Source organism: Giraffa tippelskirchi, chromosome 1 (assembly GCF_054371585.1).
Source record: "Giraffa tippelskirchi isolate mGirTip1 chromosome 1, T2T-mGirTip1v1.2.pri, whole genome shotgun sequence".
NCBI lineage: Eukaryota > Metazoa > Chordata > Mammalia > Artiodactyla > Giraffidae > Giraffa > Giraffa tippelskirchi.
In genome coordinates this window covers 108,458,015-108,472,841 of record NC_137275.1, presented here as the reverse complement: position 1 = coordinate 108,472,841, position 14,827 = coordinate 108,458,015, and the positions used below count along the sequence as shown (strand labels likewise).

The 14,827-nt window shown below is 49.9% G+C and overlaps 1 protein-coding gene across 1 annotated transcript in view; it reads left to right on the top strand.

Moving 5' to 3' along the window:
* LOC145505797 (uncharacterized) overlaps positions 1–14,827 on the top strand; it is a 188,764-nt gene that overhangs the window by 86,199 nt on the left and 87,738 nt on the right. Inside the window, exons 28-32 of the mRNA XM_081488700.1 lie at positions 453–602; positions 3,329–3,552; positions 5,325–5,556; positions 11,783–12,004; positions 14,315–14,464. Coding sequence (XP_081344826.1) covers positions 453–602; positions 3,329–3,552; positions 5,325–5,556; positions 11,783–12,004; positions 14,315–14,464 — 978 coding nt within the window. The remainder of the gene's footprint in view (positions 1–452; positions 603–3,328; positions 3,553–5,324; positions 5,557–11,782; positions 12,005–14,314; positions 14,465–14,827) is intronic.

Below are 14,827 nucleotides of genomic sequence, written 5' to 3'. Positions count from 1 at the left end.
TTACCCGAGGAAACGAGCCTCAGAGGTCCCTGTTGGATCTGTCGAAGGTCCCTCCCTCTTGTGGATCCAGTCCGCCTGTGTGGTGTAGCAGACAGAGGTCGTGACTTCATGCCAGATACCATTCCTCCTGGAATTCATGCAATAACAGGGTAGTTTAGTATACTCTTTGCTGTTTGGGTTGATTATGTTGAAGAGAAGCTTGGGAAACCGAGTGGCCAGACAGAACGTTAATACAGACATATGGGTGCCAATCGTGGCAAATGTGACATTTTAAGTAGGCACGTTTTTGCTCACGTCCGAGGAAACTGCCGTGTCTAGGACTTTAATTTTGAGGACGCTAACTTTATTTTTGAGTTGAAACTTAGGATTTAGTCCAACTTTTTCACGCGTACGTGTATCGGAATGTTCCATGATAATGACTTACCTTTTCTACTCTGCAATGCCCGGTGTAGGCCATGGTCCAGAACACGGACGTGGAGGTGCGAATCACTACCCTTGAGAGATGCTACCTTGCCGCCCAGCGCGAAGCCACCTCTGTGCACGACGACCTCAATGATAAACTTGAAAATGAAATCGCAGATAAGGATTCTATGCATCGACAGGTAACGGCTTTTACTGAACTGTGTCTGACTTTTATAGTGGTGAATTCCTGAGGAAGGAAGGTAAACACCTTTTCATGTGACTCCCACGTTGTAAGGCACCTGCCCCCTCACACTGTGGTCCTGAAATGGTTTTGGAACAAAGCGTTGATAGATCGCTTTATGTCTTCCCATTTTCCTTTTTCTGGCTACGAGTTTCCTTTTAAGGCATGCTTTTTTTTCTTAAAAGAACCAATTTTGATAACTTGTGGCCTACTGTGAGGCCCAGCACAGTACTAATTAGCACCGTTTTGATTGAAATCATCCTGCGAGTAAATGGATACACATACCCATCATTTTATAGTGAGAAGAATTCTCATTGGAAGTTTAAGTACCTTTGTATTTTCGCCTCATTTATGGCATGTAATTTTTCATACATGTCTGTGTTTTGAGCTGCCATGTTCAGTGAGCAGCTAGTTTGGGCCAGACATCGTCAGAACTAGGACTCCAGCAGTGAATTAAAAACCGTGTGCGTTCTTTATCCACTGCCATGTAACAAATCACTGCAAAGCTTAGTGACTTCCCAGTGAGCAGGTCACAGTCCAGTTTCTGTGCTTTGCAGCAGGTGGGCCTGGTTCAGGGCCTCCTGAGGACGCAAACATGGGAAGGCCCCCCAGGGCTGGATGGCAGGCTTTCAGACTCACCTGGCTGGTGGGGACAGGCCCAGGTCCCTGCCGTGTGGACCTCTTCATGGCCTGGCTTTCCTCAGAACACCCTCTGAGAGCGAGAGCGCGGGATGTAGCCCGGGGCCTTTCGCGCCCCGGTCTCGGAAGCCGCACACCTTCAGTTCTGTTTGCGAGAGTGAGCTGCGAAGTCCTGCCTCGCTCAGGGGCTGAGCAGGAGTTGCCCCCTCTGCCTCTTGAAGGGAGGAGGATGGAAGAATTTGTGGACCCGTTTTTAAACCCACGCAGCCTGTCGGACAGTAATGAGCAGGGGAAGGAGACCAGAGTGCCCGAGTTGTCTAAGAGGAGGGGGGACGATCGTGTGTGAACAGGGTGGCCAGCGAGGTGACACCAGGAGGGTGACCTGGAACAGAGACCCGGAGGCCGGAAGAGAAGTAGCCACTCGGAGATAGATCAAGGGTCGTGTCAACAAGCGGAGATAAGGGAGAGAGAGGGCCGCATCAGGGAGGACCCCGGGCTCAGGCCTGAGCAGCTCGAGGCCAGAGCCTGTTTCCTGAGCTGAGGAGGGCTGTCAGGGCAGGGAGCTAAGAGACGGGCCTCAGCCCTGTTGAGGTGGATGAGCCCATGGGGTGTCCAGGGGACCTGTGAGGTCAGCAGCTGAGTGTTCCGGCCTGGATCCAGGAGAGGCCTCACTCAGCTCAAGGTGGACTTGGGTCGTGGGCATACAGATGGTGTTTAAAGGCACAGACAAGGTAAAGTCACCAGGCAGGTGCCCGTGGAGAGATAGGGGGTGCAAGGGTAGAGCTGTGGGGTGCCTCGCATTCCAAGGTTGAGAAGGGGCGCAAGGGACTGACTAGTAACCCCAGGGAGGGCGGGGCCTGGTGCCCAGGGAGAGACATGCTTGGGGTGGGGGGAGGGCAAGGAGAGGAGGGGGCTTGGTAACATGGGTTCCTCAGAGCTCCCTGGGAGCTGCCCTGCGAGCGGGGCACACCGCCTGCTTGCAGAGAGCTGGAGACTGGGCGGGGAGGGGGACAGTAGAGGCCTCTCCCAGGGAGCTCTCAGAGACCCTCAGTGGGCGCTGCAGGGAGCCCTGGAGGAGGAATCTGCTGGTTCCCTTTGTGCGATTTTAAGGTGAGAGAAGGGAGAGGACGTGCTGGCTGAGCTGATGGGGGTGAAGCCATATGCAGCTGGTTCGCTGGAGAGGAGCAGGAATGATGGCAGGTGGTCCTGGAGCCAGTGCAGGGGGTGGCCCAGCCCTGGGGAGGGGTCGTGACGAAGACAGGGGCGAGGGCGCTGGCCACGGGGGACAGGGAGCCAGCAAGCCAGCACCTCGAGGCTGCCCCTCGGCTGCTTTGAGGTCACGTCTGGGAAAGAAGGCAGGACCTGGGTGAGAGTGGGCCGGGGGGAGATGTGCCAGAGAGAAGGGTGTGAGGTGTGAGAGCTGGAGGGCGGCTCGGAGCCCAGCAGGCCCTCTCCCGCACGTCTCTGGTGACAGAGCCGCCTTGCGGTGTGAGGGGCCGTCCCCCAGAACAGCCCGCGGGCCTGCGCCCCGGGAGGAGCCCCGCGGGGGGCTGGCCCTCCCAGCCCTGCTGGCCCTGCTTGCGCCTGTCTGTGCGTGTTCAGACCAGCCTGGAAAACGGAGGGCTGGGGACCTGCGAGGATGGCGCTCCTCGGTGAGTAACACAAGTGGTGACCGCTGAGGTGGACCCAGAGGCTGCGGAGCTGAAGGATTTCTTTTTCTTATTTTCCTTCAGCCTGGCTGATGGAGGCACAGATGTATTGTTGTAATTTTCGGACTTTGTCTCTGACTCCATCGGCCCACCCTTGTGAATAACCTCATAGGATTGCCTCCCATCCACGCTAAGACCTGAATGTCACCAGGCCATCTAGGAAGTGGATTCTCCTCCTGCCTGTTTCTTCAGTACTGCTCGCTTAAGAGATGGCAGTGTCTCATAAGCATGGCCCGTTTATCCACAGTTGGGGCTTCCATGTAAACTTGTGTTCAGTTCCTGATAGACTTGAGCTGCCCTGAATGTCGCTGACGAGACGTGGTCCTCTCGTGCCCAGGTGCAGACCCTGAAGGAAAAGGACTGGGAGCGCGCGCAGCAAGCCAGCGTGCCGGCCAACGTGGCCCAGGCGTTCGAGAGTGACGCAGACTTGTCTGACGGCGGGGGCGACAGGGCCACCCTCTTCAGCTCGGCCGCTCTGCTGTCGCCCAGCGGGCAGGGCGATGCCGAGACTCTGACTGTGATGCTTCAGGAGCAGCTGGACACCATCAACGAAGAGATCCGGTGGGTGAGCCCGAGCCGAGCTCCCCAGAAACTCGGCTTCTCTGAGGAGCTGTCTTCTCCTTAGAGAAGGCTGAGTGTTCCATAGTAAGGAAACTGACTTCAAGTCTGCTTCAAGAATTTTCAGTTCTGAGATTGCCCTTGATTATAGAGCTCAGTCAGCCAGGGCTGTGGGGGGCGTTGTGGGGTGTCCCCCCACCAGCTCTGAGCCCCAAGGTGGGTGAGGTGCCGTGACAGTGTCCCCTGCGGCCCGTGCACCCTCCAGCACTGAAGGTTCGCCCTCGTGTGTCCCTCGGAGCCTCCCACATTCTGGTGAAAAGCCACCTGAAACAGAAAAGCTGGGGTTTTGGGGTGGCAAATTCCCCCTCAGATCTGCATTTTCCTTTTGAACTTAATACAGTGTGAAGATTGGCTTGTTGTACGACAGTGGTCCAAGGACATGTGTTTGAGTTCTTCTCAACTCATCAGTGTCTGTGAGATGTTTTCTGTAGACACCGTCTGGGCTGTTATAACAGTTTACAAACGGGATAGAATCCAAAGGCCCGCCTCATGGCGAGCAGGGGCCTTGGGTCTGGGTGCGGCCAGGTGGCTGGGGGCCCCGAGGCCAGCCTGGTGCCGCACCCGCACAGCTCTGCCTCCTGTCCCTTGTCCACGTTCAGAGTGGCCACAGGCCGGTGACCCTGCACAGGACCTGGCAGAGCTGCTGCTCAGACTGTTCTTGTCACGTCAGCCCAGGCCGAGGTGCCCGTTCCTGTCAGCCGAGTGCGGGGGGCCCGGGGGAAAGGCAGGGGTGAAGGGCACAACCAGCAAACGCAGGTGGTGCCGCCTGCACGTTTGACGCTGAGACAGACTGCTTTGTGGGCCGTGTTTGAGCACAGACAGCTCAGAAAGATTGTCTTTCCCCCTCCCCCAGGAAATACGGAACGGTTACATATTAATATGTTTATTTTTACAGCATGTTGTCAGGTAAAAGTGATTTTTCCTTAGGTAACATGTTGACTTGAGGTAAATGGTAAATTCTTTCCATCAACTTGTTATCAACAGTGAAAAACTTTCAGGGTGTATAAGGAGAAGTGAAACTGGAGAGGTGACGACCTGCGAGAATCTTGTATTTTATTTTGAAAATCATGTTATATGCATAATCGAATATTTAAACTGCTATATAACATCATCCGCGAGACATTAGGGGAGAAGAGCAGTAACTGTGAATTCTAGGTTAATGCAGCACATTGACATGAGTCCAGAAACTCACACAAAGCTGGTGGAGAACTTCATCAAGTGATGCATTTGTACATAGACAACCTAAAAAATAAAAAAATCAATTCAGCACTTCATCTGGTCTAGAGACTTGTGTTTAGAAACTCCAGCTTGTTCGTGGCTCACTGTTTTGATTGTACAGAGTTCCTGATTCCCAGCGGAATAGACTTGAGGCACTGCCGTGCATCTCTGCCCTGAGAGCAGGGAAGGTAAAGGTTGTCAACTTCAGGTTATCTCCTCACAGGGAGAGAGGCGCCACCCAGGCCCCGTCAGAATGTTAGAGTAAACCAGTCAAATCAAACGAGAATGATCAGGGGCCACTTTGTAAGACTCAAGGATAAGTTATTCTAAGTTTGAGAATATTGAAAAGAGGGAAAGTTGAACCTTTTTGCTGAGATGTTAATTGAGCAACTGTTCCTGGAATATGCTAATCGTGACACAGAATGCAAGCCCACATTTGTTGTCCAGACACGTTCCTCTGCTGACAAAGGCAGGTGACGGGTTTTATTCTATTTTAGGTTGATCGAAGAAGAGAAGGAGAACACGGAGCAGCGGGCCGAGGATACTGAGAGCAGGGTGGGCAAGGGGAGCTTAGGCAACCTTCGTTGTTGTAAATCCTCGAGCTCCCTCAACCTGTGTCCCGCCTCCTCGCTCGCCAGCTCCTGCCCGCCCAGCAGTGGGCGCGCCAAGCCCCCAAGGAGGCGGCACAGCTCGGCGCGGAAAGTAGACCAGCGGGACATCAAGACTCTGGTATGTGTCTGCCTCCTCCCTGCCACGTCCCTCCCCCAGCACACTGGCTTTCTTTTTTGTTTGTTTGTTTTTTGTTTTTTCTGTTTTTACCCAGAAGAAACTCAGGTACATTTGCTACGCTTAGAGGTCTAAGATTTTTAAAAACTGCCTAGTCTTTAATCATTCCATACTCGCACAGCAACAAATTAGTCTTGATATTTGGACCACCGGCTTAGCACGTCATCATGAACTCAGCCAGGGCCTGCCTCTGTAACGTTGGGCCCGGCCTGTGCTGGACACAGCAGGTGCAGGGAAGTTGCTGTTGTCACCGAGTAGACAGCCTTGTGAAAGTAACCATAGGCAGCTCTCCTGGCGTGTGAGACCCACGCAGCACATTTTTCATTGGGGATACCTGGCTGCAGGCTGCAGGCCATGCGGTGGGAACAAAACCAAGAATCTAAACTGGTCTGCTTGCTGCTGGACCTGGCTGCACGCTCAGGCCAGCTCTGGGTGTGAAACCAGGTTAAAAGCCTGGTGCCCCAGGGCCCCAGGGAAGAAGTTGGGCTTCCTCACTCTTCTGAGTCTAAAAATGGGATGACGACCTAGGGCTTTTGGTGACAGAGTGTGCAGCTCTGAAGCGCATGTTCCTGCTTTCTTCCATGTTTAGCTTAGGTTTCCTGAGCGCATTGCTGTTTACCCTGTGAAATCATGTCTACAACACTCTGCTTTGTAACTGCACTTGTATTATCACTTTTTTTGTTACCACCCATTTCATGTTAGCTGCATTGTTAGTCAGCATATAATTAAATTAACTGTGAATCATTTTAGCAGCATGTGAAGTGATAACTGGTCTATTTTGTGGTCTTTTGACACATTGGTTTTATAATATGCATCACTGGCCAATTAGTTGATAGTGTGTATTCTTTGACGATTTCTCTGTGGTTTCATGCTTGATTTCTTTCCGAGTATTTGTAAAAGAACAGTTCTGTATATTTTTTCTTGTTGCTGGAGTTCTCTGACGGTGTGTCTGCTTTCATCGTTGGTTTTGATTTCCTGTCTCATCCTGTTGTCTGCTTCGTTGTCATCAATCCAGACCCCAGCTTCCCACAACCGCACCCCCCCGAGGCTGTAGTTTACCCATCCATCTCCCCTCCCCCGTCCTCCCACTTGCTCTGGTCATAGCAGTCTGGGGTCCACAGCGTGTGTCCCCTTAGTCGGGTTTCTGCTTTGTCTTCATGTCTCATTAAATGGTGTTTTTCCCCCATAGCACTAAGTTTGAATTATTGTTATCACTGTGCAGTTACAAGCATAATGTAGATGGATGATACACTACAGAACCTGTGTAATTCATAACTGAGATTATGCTTACCTGAAGAAATGATCCTCTTATGTGTAGAATTAATGGACTTTTGACACAACATCCTTTCTGTGTTGGTGCTTGTATTTGAGACTGTAAATCTCATCAGCTTTTGCATGCTTAATGTCTCTACGAGACTCTTTTACAAAGTATCTTCTATGGTTCATAAAATGTGAAGACTCCACCTGCTGTTACGCTAGCTTTCATTCTTACATATTTTCATAGGGTACCTGCTTTAATGAATTTATTTTCAGAAGTTTGGAATCAAATTCTAGGTAACGATTTTACATTAATGTCCAACAGGTGGTTAGATCTGTTCAGTGTTAAAATAGGTATTACGGCAACTTCCTCGTCAGTTAAATTACTATTTTAAAGTATAACATGTTTTTTTTATTAAGAGAAACTAACTTATAGAGAGGTTTGGCTGAGAACAGACAACTGTTAAGGCCCTTTGTTGTACACAGTGCTGTGCTTTAACAAATCATGATGTTGTAATAGAATTGTATCTTCCTGAGGAATAATGTATAGTGTTTCTCTAGTAAATCTTGAATAGCTTATTTAACTAATGTGGTCCAACAAATTGTTCTGTTTCCAGTTACATGTTCTCTAAATCTACATCTCACTTATATGTTTGCCGTCATTTTTGCTTTACTGTCTTTGCCTATATTGATTCTTGAATTTTTAGCTTCAAAGTCGCAATAAATCTGGTTTCTCTTCATTTCTTTGCATGCATCTATCAGTCTAGTGAGTTAAGGAAGCATCGTCGAAAGGTAAACTATTTAGTAATTTAGCATGCCTTTGTTTCTCTGTGAAGTATTAGAGTCCTTATCGTGTTAGTGAATGAACACTATGTGGTTACGTACTGGTGGATGATTGACATTTTAATAGAAGTAATGAAACTCGCCCACCACTTAAAATATGCTGATGATGCAATCAATCCATCCTAAAGGAGATCAATCCTGGGTGTTCATTGGAAGGACTGATTTTGAAGCTGAAACTCCAGTACTTTGGCCACCTCACGCGAAGAGTTGACTCATTGGAAAAGACCCTAATGCTGGGTAGGATTGGGGGCAGGAGGAGAAGGGGACAATAGAGGATGAGATGGCTGGATGGCATCACTGACTCGATGGACATGGGTTTGGGTGGACTCCGGGAGTTAGTGATGGACAGGGAGGCCTGGCGTGCTACAATTCATGGGGTCGCAAAGAGTCAGACACGACTGAGCGACTGAACGGAACGGAACTGAACTGAACTGAACTGAACTGATGGTTCTGTTGGAAATAGGTCATTGGTTGGGACAATTGTAACAGTTTGCCTTTCTCCCACTTGTTTGCCTTCTAATCATCTCATGCTTATTTATAATAGACATAGTAGTATTTATTATTTTTAAAATTTTCTTTACTTATTTTTTTGGCCATACTGCACAGCTAATGGGATGTTAGTTCCCCAACCAGGGATCAGACCGGTGTGAAAGTGAAAGTGCCAAGTCCTCACCTCTGGACCACCATGGAATTTCCACGTAGTGTTTTCTTAAAAGAAATGACTGAATCAGAGCCATAGATATTAGATTTGGGGGAAGCCAATTTAATGACGGTGGGTAGCAGTGTGCAGGAGACTCTGTGTGCCAGGCACCGTGTCCAGTGCTTTCTGAGCCCGTCATCTAATCCCGCAGACACCCAGGTGAGGTCCAGGCTGCTGTTATCCCCATTCAGCAGATATGGACACTGAGGCTTAGAGAGGCCGGGCACCGTGCCCAGGCTCGCATACCCAGCGGTGCGGTGCAGACTGGTCTGATCAGAGCCTGGACACTTAACCGTGGTGCCGTCCATCCCGCTTTCCTCCAGAGGCCCTCCTGTCCATCACAGCAACCCTGATGGAGGGAGCCTCAGGAGGGAGCTCGCTGCCTCTCCCCTCGGGTCACTTGGATGAGCCCCTGTTGTTGGAGTCCAGTGGCCCGAGGGCTGGCCTTCCTTGTCCCTCTCCTGCTCCCAGCCCGCTGATGGAGCACTCCTGGGGCCTTCCCACAGGACTTGGGCAGCCGCGCTCCGGTTCAGGCAGCTCAGTGCCCAGGAACCCTTCTGCCGGGCACAGCAGAGTAGCTCCGTCACCCTGAGGTTGGTGACCTGGGTGTGCCGCTTGCCCGCTTTGTGGCCTGCTTTGCCCTCCTGTTAAATGAGGACACGGTACTGCCCATCCGACTCACGTGGGCACCCGTGGGGCGGGCTCCCATCCTGGCGGAGGGTGCCAGGCTGGGGACCCAGAGGCCTTTCTCAGGACAAGGCCCGGGGGAAGGGCCTGGCCGTGGTCCCTGACTTTGAGGCAGGTGTTTGTCTGCATTCAGTCCTAGTCAGCCCAGGTGTGTCACTTCCCTGCTCTGTTCTTTGTTGTTTTCTGATTTTTATAAATGCTTCTTTTAACTTGAATTTGAGATTGATCCCTCTTCAGTTCCATGTGGATAATTTCTAGCTTTTGTAGCCTTCTGTTGTCTGAGGGTGGTTGTTAGAGATCAGGGGAGAGTGCACAGTTTATCCAGCTGCTGTTAAACGAGTTCAGCTGTATTTTGCAGTAAGTCACTTTGTTGTCACCAAGCTCCTGTGGAGCTGCAGTGGATCAGTATTCTTTACAGAATCCCATTACAAAGCCACAGGTTAGTTGGTTAAAACGACGCACTCATTGTTTATAAAAATACTTTCCATGCATGCTTCCTAAAACCTCCCCTGGCTGAACCACACGCCCACATGTATAAGTGAGACCTGTCTGGACCCTGAAGGGGTTTATCTGTTCCCCACACTGTTGCCACCACTGTTTCCTGTCCTCAGACCCAGGACCAGCGGAAAAGCTGGGCGTCCAGGAGAGATCTTTTTTTTTTTTTTTAATTAGCTTATTTTTTAATTGAAGGATAATTGCTTTACAGAATTTTGTTCTTGTCTGTCAAATCGCAGGAAAAATCAGGCATAGGTACACATATATCCCCTCCCTTTTGAACCTCCCTCCCATCTCCCTCCCCTCGAGATTGATAGAAGAGTATCTCTTAGTGAAGACTTCAGTTGAGTTCAGTCGCTCAGTCGTGTCCGAATCTTTGCAACCCCATGAATCGCAGCACGCCAGGCCTCCCTGTCCGTCACCAGCTCCCGGAGTCCACCCAAACCCATGTCCATCGAGTCAGTGATGCCATCCAGCCATCTCATCCTCTGTCGTCCCCTTCTCCTCCTGCCCTCAATCCTTCCCAGCATTAGGGTCTTTTCCAATGAGTCAGCTCTTCGCATGAGGTGGCCAAAGTGTTGGAGTTTCAGCTTCAACATCAGTCCTTCCAATGAACACCCAGGATTGATCCCCTTTAGGATGGACTGTTCGGATCTCCTTGCACTCCAAGGGACTCTCAAGAGTCTTCTCCCACACCACAGTTCAAAGGCATCAGTTCTGTGGCGCTCAGCTTTCTTCACCGTCCGACTCTCACATCCATACACGACCACTGGAAAAACCATAGCCTTGACTAGACGGACTTTTGTTGGCAAAGTAGTGTCTCTGCTTTTAAATATGCCATCTAAGTTGGCCAAAACCTTCCTTCCAAGGCGTAAGCGTCTTTCAGTTTCGTGGCTGCAGTCACCATCAGCAGTGATTTTGGAGCCCCCAAACATAAAGTCTGACACTGTTTCCACAGTTTCCCCATCTATTTCCCATGAGGTGATGGGACCTGATGCCATGATCTTAGTTTTCTGAACGTTGAGCTTTAAGCCAACTTTTTCACTCTCCTCTTTCACTTTCATCAAGAGGCTCTTTAGTTCTTTTCCACTTTCTGCCGTAAGGGTGGTGTCATCTGCATATCTGAGGTTATTGATGTTTCTCCCGGCAGTCTCGATTCCAGCTTGTGTTTCTTCCAGCCCAGCGTCTCTCATGATGTACCCTGCGTCTAAGTTAAATAAGCAGGGTGACAAGGACACACAGCCTTGACGTCCTCGTTTTCCTATTTGGAACCAGTCTGTTGTTCCATGTCCAGTTCTAACTGTTGCTTCCTGACCTGCGTACAGGTTTCCCAAGAGACAGGTCAGATGGTCTGGTATTCCCATCTCTCTCAGAATTTTCCACAGTTGATTGTGATCCACACAGTCAAAGGCTTTGTTTGGCATAGTCCATAAAGCAGAAATCGATGTTTTTCGGGAACTCTCTTGCTTTTTCGATGATCCAGCAGATATTGGCAATTTGATCTCTGGTTCCTCTGCCTTTTCTAAAATCAGCTTGAACATCTGGAAGTTCACGGTTCACCTATCGCTGAAGCCTGGCTTAGAGAATTTTAAGCATTACTTTACTAGCACGTGAGATGAGTGCCATTGTGCGGTAGTTTGAGCATTCTTTGGCATTGCCTTTCTTTGGGATTGGGATGAAAACTGACCATTTCCAGTCCTGTGGCCACCGCTGAGTTTTCCATATTTGCTGGCATATTGAATATAGCACTTTCACAGCATCATCTTTCAGGATTTGAGATAGCTCAGCTGGAATTCCATCAGCTCCACTAGCTTTGTTCGTAGTGATGCTTCCTAAAGTCCGGTGGACTTCACGTTTAGCAGATGATTCTTAAAGAGCAGAATAACTGGGGAAAGCTACTAACGGACGGGGTGCTTGATGTAAATCCCGAGCAAGTAAACATGCCAAGCACCAATGGAAAGGCAAGTCCTCGGTCTCGCTCTCTGTCTGGTTCTCGCCTTACCATCCAGTCTGTGCGGGGCTGTTGGGACCTGTCAGCAATGCACCATGTAGATCTGAGTGGCCGTGAGGGTCGTGTGAGCTCCCAGAGTGCAGAAGAAAGTTTTGACCTCACCGATTGCCCGGAAATGCTGTGTTCCCTCCCTCCCAAAACAAGGCTGTCTGTCTAAGGCTTCCTTTCCCCCTTAGAGATCCTCCGACGGCTCCCCAAGCCACGAGGAAGACCTGGCTAAGGTGATCGAGCTCCAGGAGGTCATCGAGAGGCAGTCAGGGGAGCAGAGCCAGTCGAAGGAGTGCCTGGCAAACCTCTCTGCCTACGTGAGAGAGCCGGAGGAGGACCCGGACACGGCCAGGAAGGAGCTCCTCGCGTCCGAGGAAGCGAACAGACAACCACAGCGGGATGTCCGCGAAGTGAGTGACAGCGGACGTGTCTGTTGTCCTGAGGTGGAATGTGGGTCCCTTGTTCTCCGGCTGATCTGAGCTTTGGGATGGCTGCGTGAGTAGGAGCACAGAGCGCTGGCGAGACCGCGACTGGCGGCCTCCCCGCCTCTGCGTCGAGATCTCTGGGGTAGAAGAGGCCTGGTCCAGGCGGTCCATTGGCAGTGGAGCAACACGAGGGCATCCCTAGCGCTGTGCTCACCCTGGGTGTGGACTCCTCATTTCTACAAGTTCTAGGGTGCCCAGTGTGTTCCTCTTTGAAAAATTCATTCATCCATTCATTCATTTATTGGAGTCTAGTTGCTTTCCTTTTTCTTGGAGAAGGCAATGGTACCCCACTCCAGTACTCTTGCCTGGAAAATCCCATGGATGGAGGAGCCTGGTAGGCTACAGTCCATGGGGTCGCTAAGAGTCGGACACAACTGAGCGACTTCACTTTCACTTTTCCCTTTGATACACTGGAGAAGGAAATGGCAACCCACTCCAGTATTCTTGCCTGGAGAATCCCAGGGACAGGGGAGCCTGGTGGGCTACCGTCTGTGGGGTCGCACAGAGTCGGACACGACCGAAGCGACTTAGCAGTTAGCAGTTGCTTTACACTGCTGTGTCAATGTCTGCTGTACAGCAAAGTGAATCCGTCATATATATATATATATTTATATTTATATTTATATTTATATTTATATTTATATATATATATATATATATATATATATATATATATATATACGTGTGTGTGTGTCTACATATATCCCTCTTTTTAGATTTCCTACCCATTTACTTCACCACAGAGCCCTGAGTAGACTGCCCTGTGCTGTAGAGTAGGTCCTTACTCGTTGTTGACTTTACGCATAGTCTCAGTAGTGTACATACGTCAACCCCAGTCTCCCAGTTCATCCCCCCCACCTGCCTGTCGAATGTATACCTGATGATGCTGAAATTTCCTTCGGGTTCACTCAGGCGAGTCTGGTGACGTCTGTGGAGCCCGTTCTCTCGGAGAGATGGGAGCCCGCTGTGTGGCCCCTGCTGAGGCAGCTTGCCTGGCCGTCTTCTCTAGTTTTCTGAGGTTCTGCTCCTTGAGGGGATGTGTGACATTGATACCGGCGGTCAGACAGGTCGAGTGGCGTTTGCTCACCCTCAGAGCCTCAGGCCCGTGCTGTGTAACCATGTAGAGTCATGATGTTTCTGGTGGTCGTGTCTGCGGCTGTCATGATTGATGAGAAACTGCCTAACGGTCATTGTGAAAAGAGAAGAGTGCTGAGGGTTCGGGCCTCCTCCTGTGAGCCTCACCTCTCCTTTGTAGGCAGGCAGACAGCGCCCACCCTGCCCCACCCCTCCCCCGTGAGACCGTCTCAGACAGAACCCCTCCGACATGTGCTACAGCAGGTGTCCTTGTTTAGTAGCTTGGTGTGAGTAATTCTCTGTGAGAGCTCAAGGTGAGAACTCAAAACAGAATATTTGCACGCTTGTATAACCTTTTCCCACTACTCTTTGGCAACAGGAGGAGATTAGGTGGCAGAGTTCAATATGTAGAGAATTCTGGGAAAAGCGGCCTTGAGACCTTTCACTTTTAATGTCAGGCCTTTGCCCACATTGGTTACTTAGTAGTCGACTACGGAGGGACCTGCAGTGGATTTTGACCTGGCGGACGGGAGTTGCACCAGCAGCAAGTTCTGGTCCTGGTTTGACCCTTTCATACATGTGGTGTAAGTCTGCTTTAGAAGAATTAGGCTTGAGAAGGCTGCTTCCAGTTGTGTTAAACTTTGACTTCTGTTTCCACTCATTACTATTACTTGAATTCTGAGGAAATTGCATGAGAGTTTTCCGACTTTTACCCGAGGAAACGAGCCTCAGAGGTCCCTGTTGGATCTGTCGAAGGTCCCTCCCTCTTGTGGATCCAGTCCGCCTGTGTGGTGTAGCAGACAGAGGTCGTGACTTCATGCCAGATACCATTCCTCCTGGAATTCATGCAATAACAGGGTAGTTTAGTATACTCTTTGCTGTTTGGGTTGATTATGTTGAAGAGAAGCTTGGGAAACCGAGTGGCCAGACAGAACGTTAATACAGACATATGGGTGCCAATCGTGGCAAATGTGACATTTTAAGTAGGCACGTTTTTGCTCACGTCCGAGGAAACTGCCGTGTCTAGGACTTTAATTTTGAGGACGCTAACTTTATTTTTGAGTTGAAACTTAGGATTTAGTCCAACTTTTTCACGCGTACGTGTATCGGAATGTTCCATGATAATGACTTACCTTTTCTACTCTGCAATGCCCGGTGTAGGCCATGGTCCAGAACACGGACGTGGAGGTGCGAATCACTACCCTTGAGAGATGCTACCTTGCCGCCCAGCGCGAAGCCACCTCTGTGCACGACGACCTCAATGATAAACTTGAAAATGAAATCGCAGATAAGGATTCTATGCATCGACAGGTAACGGCTTTTACTGAACTGTGTCTGACTTTTATAGTGGTGAATTCCTGAGGAAGGAAGGTAAACACCTTTTCATGTGACTCCCACGTTGTAAGGCACCTGCCCCCTCACACTGTGGTCCTGAAATGGTTTTGGAACAAAGCGTTGATAGATCGCTTTATGTCTTCCCATTTTCCTTTTTCTGGCTACGAGTTTCCTTTTAAGGCATGCTTTTTTTTCTTAAAAGAACCAATTTTGATAACTTGTGGCCTACTGTGAGGCCCAGCACAGTACTAATTAGCACCGTTTTGATTGAAATCATCCTGCGAGTAAATGGATACACATACCCATCATTTTATAGTGAGAAGAATTCTCATTGGAAGT